Source organism: Daphnia pulicaria, chromosome 2, assembly GCF_021234035.1.
Source record: "Daphnia pulicaria isolate SC F1-1A chromosome 2, SC_F0-13Bv2, whole genome shotgun sequence".
In the NCBI taxonomy this organism is placed as follows: domain Eukaryota; kingdom Metazoa; phylum Arthropoda; class Branchiopoda; order Diplostraca; family Daphniidae; genus Daphnia; species Daphnia pulicaria.
This window is the reverse complement of record NC_060914.1, coordinates 40,926-45,632: the sequence shown is the minus strand read 5'-3', so window position 1 is coordinate 45,632 and position 4,707 is coordinate 40,926. Positions and strand designations below refer to the sequence as shown.

The 4,707-nt window shown below is 46.2% G+C and overlaps 1 protein-coding gene across 1 annotated transcript; it reads left to right on the top strand.

The window, feature by feature from the left end:
- The first annotated feature begins 1,236 nt into the window (after positions 1-1,236).
- LOC124327807 (T-box transcription factor TBX1-like) lies at positions 1,237-4,666 on the top strand. Its single transcript, XM_046786814.1, has 7 exons — positions 1,237-1,701; positions 1,783-2,061; positions 2,158-2,287; positions 2,382-2,498; positions 2,573-2,729; positions 3,202-3,354; positions 3,422-4,666. The coding sequence occupies exons 1-7, from the start codon at positions 1,569-1,571 to the stop codon at positions 3,857-3,859; spliced, it is 1,407 nt and encodes a 468-aa protein (XP_046642770.1). The 5' UTR covers positions 1,237-1,568; the 3' UTR covers positions 3,860-4,666.
- Positions 4,667-4,707: the final 41 nt, after the last annotated feature.

Below are 4,707 nucleotides of genomic sequence, written 5' to 3'. Positions count from 1 at the left end.
AATATAATACGACTCACCTTTTTGACGACGTGTGCCAACGAAAAACTGTGACGCTTATTGCATTCCCTAGAATTGGACAAGTATTGAAGCAGTTCGCCAAAATAAACTTGACGAGGTTTCAAATGTGTTAACTCCATTCTGCGTTACTAATGAGACGATGAAATCATTTTCCTGTTTTGGGAAATACTGGCGGAAATTTTTTCCTACATAGGAATTGCCGATTCTCTGTTCATTTCTGGCAAATGGTCGATGAGAAAATTCGGGTAAAAAGCCAATAAGATGATAAGTAACAAACGATTAACAAAAGAAACGCAGTCCGTTCAGCATCAAAGTTTACTACTTCAACCCACCCATAAAAGCGCCAGCAATAGTTTATATCAATGGTTATATCGGTGAATCGCATTGATCTTATAGTCTAAAAAAACAACGATTTCCAATTACACAACATCCAGTAATATCGTCAAATTTGTTTTTGGTTCCAAAACGTTGGAATCTTCATCATCAATCAACCAATAAGCAAGTTTAAACGGTTTCTTCGGGTTCACGGAGGGTCTGTCGTCTACGGGTCAGGCCAACTGGTTGTCGGGTCAACGCTTCCAAATGTCGGCAAAAGCTAGCGACTGTGTATAGTAGTATTCCCGTTTACACATTTTGTCGGAAACAAATGGATTCGACGACGCCGTTGCAGGGGAGCTGCGATGATCGAAGATGACATCATCACAAGCGTGAAAGAACATCCAGAGAAGGAGAAAAGAAGACGCGAGCGCGGTAAACGCATACAACTCTATCAGCAGCCCACGCTGACTAGAGTGATAATCAAGCGCTAATGATTGAATTAACGAAAAAGGAGCTAGACTGTTTGGCTTTTTTGGTGTAGCAACTAGAAACAAGAAAAGAAAGGAAAAAAGATTGGGTGAAACGGAAAACGATGGACGCGATGAAAGCGGACATTCCAGCCTGGGCCAACGAACCGTATCATCAGAGTTAAACAGAATTCAATTGGATGAAGCAATCAGAGCTAGCTAAGGCAATGAGTCAATGAAGAAGAGGAGGAGGGAGCCAGTCGAGTAGGCGGGGCGATGTGTTTGCATGTGATGGCTCAAGGGATGAGCCCAGCTGCGATGCGTGGGCGGTGATGAAGCGGTCGGCTGCCCAGCAGACAAGAACAACCCCAAGAGAAATCTTCTTCTGCTCCTCCTTCTTTGACTTTCTTCCACCAAAGGAGAGATGGGGGGGGGATATCCACTTTTCAGTTCAGTAGACAACACACTGATGAGCTCTCTCTCACTTCTTCTTCTTCATCGTCGACGATATTACAGTTTAGCTCAGTGAGCGGCCAGACACCCATCTCTCGTTCGATCCTTGACCACGTCTATCGCCACATTTCGTGACAGTTTACACAAAAGGGACATTTATACGCGCTGTGCCATTGAATATCAGCTGACGGGGGGATCATTTACGGCCATCCCGCAATATAGTCAACCATTTGTTCGCCGTGCGGCCCGTGTCGCCCGTGACGTGAGGTGCGCAAATTTTTTTCGAAATTCACAAAGTGTTGTACGCACGCCATGACTTCGACGACGAGTTCACGCACCCACGAGCAAGTCCAGCAACCAGCCGATTGCTGGAATGACTGGAACAGTCCGACATTGATCCATCATCACAGCGCTAGTTTCAACACGCCCATGCGAGCCATGGAAGGTAAAGCAGGCAACCTGTGCCGTCGTAAAAAACAAATATTTTTATGGGACCCACATTGTATAACACCTTTTCTTCGTTCAGCTTGCCTACTCACGGCCGGCGGACAAGAACAGCATCAATTTTACCGATCGGAACCGCATCAACAGGGAGCCGGCCCGCCGGTCATGATGCAACAGGAGACGTGTGACAAATCTTCCGTCTCACCTACACCTACGACGACAGCCTCACACAACAACAACAACAACAGCCTTTCGTCTGGAATGTCGCCTTTGGGCGGCGGGAATCACAGCGGCGATCAGTCCAGCGTGACCAAGGAAGAACGAACGAGCCGGCAAAGGGGTCAATCTAGTCCTAGTCCAAGTAAGTCGGCATTTCTTTCTCCCTAAACGACGGGAATAATATCCAAAAAAAAAGGAGAAAATCGAATCCAAATTGTCGTTCTTCTTTCTTCTTTAGACCTAGAACAAGAAATAAAGAAACCGCTTCACGCTAAATTAACTGGAGTCAACGCTAGTCTCGAGATGAAAGCTCTGTGGGATGAATTCAACGAATTGGGTACCGAAATGATTGTCACCAAAGCGGGAAGGTCAGTCTCTTTTGCTCAAAACAAATCAAACCAATTAAAATCAAAGAAAAATGTATCGAAACGAAATAAAACAATTTGGGTGGTTCCTCTCCAGGCGGATGTTCCCGACGCTTCAGGTGCGCCTATTCGGACTCGACGCCAATTCGGATTACATGCTCATGATGGACTTTGTGCCAGTGGATGACAAGCGATATCGTTACGCCTTTCACAGGTACGATTGGCGATTTTGGGAGGAATTTTATCCAATGGGATTAACTTAATTTTATTGACGTTAATTGACGACAGTTCAAGTTGGGTAGTGGCGGGGAAATCGGATCCCAACTCTCCGCCTAGGATTCACGTTCATCCGGACTCGCCGGCCAAAGGTTCGCAATGGACGAAACAAGTCGTCTCGTTCGACAAGTTGAAGCTAACCAACAACCAGCTGGATGACAACGGACACGTAAGTTGGAATTCCTCCTTCTTCTTCTTCTTCATCATCATCATCATCATCAAGTGGAAGATGAGATGTTGCCTTGTTTTGGCTACTGATGGCTGCAGTCTGTCTCTAGTCGATGATGAGAGAGAGAGGGTCATAGCAAAAGGTCAACAGTGTACACAAGCAACAGTAGCAGAGAAAAATAAAGATCTAGAAAAAGCTCGGGGGCCTTCTTTCTTACAATATACTGTCACAGTGTGCACTGTGCAGTGCAGTGCAGGCCTAACTACGTACAGCTGCCAAAGTCATTAGATGGCCATCAACTCTCTAGTGGCTCTTGTTCCAAATGGCGTGCAACACGCTAAGATGCTGGTGCATCACATACACGACGACGAGGGCTCTCTGTGAGCTGCTGCTGCTCTCTTGTTATTTGTTTTCCTTACATTTTCCAAAAACCATCTTTTTGTTTTTCCTATACGTGTGTGTATGTATGCAGATCATATTGAATTCCATGCACCGCTACCAGCCCCGTTTCCACGTTGTCTACATCAACCAGAGGACCGAAGACGCATCGCAGACCGAGAACTTTCGCACGTTCATCTTCCCAGAGACCAAGTTCACGGCCGTCACGGCCTATCAGAATCACCGGGTTAGTCCGCAGAGTCTCCCGCAATCAAAATAGACCGAAAGAATTGAAATTATAACGAATTTTGCAGATTACTCAATTGAAGATTGCCAGCAACCCGTTCGCCAAAGGATTTCGGGATTGCGATCCCGACGATTGTGTCGTCGACGTGCTGAATCACATGCAACCCAATGTGTCTAGTGCCAGCAATAGTAGCCGTCCGTCGGGTGGTGGTGGCAATAGCAGCCGGAACTCCACCTCGGCTACAACATCAACAACAACCTCGTCCTCTTTGGTCGCATCTTCTTCATCGACATCATCATCCCGTTTCCCGGGATCTTCACCATCGGGAGCTTATTCATCGCCAACTTTCCACCACTCCAAGGAATCCAAAGGTAAGGTCCCACACACCCGTGTTGTTGTTGTTGTTCTATTTTGTCTCTTGCAGTTCAGCCGGAAAGATTTTTGTTTTGTTTTTTTCCAGCCGCCGTGGTTCGGACGGTTTGCTGGAGCATTTCTTTTACAATAGATGAATTAGTCTGACGATGATGGATGGTTTTGACGAAATAAACGAGCGGTAGCGAAGGAGGCGGGATAAGGTAGGCTGGCCATGTGGGAGGGAAGAAGAGGAATGAACAGTGACGTAGAAATGTAACGTGACGCCCGGCTCCCATAGGCAGCAGCCAGCACCCCCCATCTTCCATTCATAGAGTTTTGGCACCCAGTACGCAAACGCGCAGTACAGTTCCAAAGTAACTATTTGAATCCAGCGCGATGGAATTCATAAGAAAGAAGAAGACAGACAAAGACGATCAGGAGATTTCGACTTCTAGGAACCATTAGGCTAAATGACGGGCGGAAAACAATTTGGTGATGAACTGACTACAACGTGTTCCCCTCCCCCCCTTTTTTTCTTTTAATGAATGGTCATCATTTTCCTTTGTAAGAAAATCTTCTTCTACCGAGTTTGGGTCAGCTTCTTCCTGGAACTCTGTAATTTTCGCTATGTGGAAATGAGACGAAAAAAGGGAGCCCAGCCATTACGTAAATACGCCGGATCTTTTTCCGAGAGGTGTGAAAAGAGACGGCCCCGTCACACTCGGCTCATTACCCCATGTCGTACGCTCCGTTTCGTTCCAGTAGCCGAGTTGTTTTTAGGATGAAAAGCGGAGAAAATGCACTTCCACAACCGAAAAAGGGGAAACCCAAATTTGTTGTTGTTTCAACGGCAACGGCCGGTTCTCGTCTCGTTCGCGCCATGTTGATTTTACCAATCCATCAATCTGGATTTTTCAAATTTGATTCCATTAATGTACATGTTACACACTAGTCTTGAGAGGGATTTAAAAGACTCGGGATGAATAATGATGCGCTCGT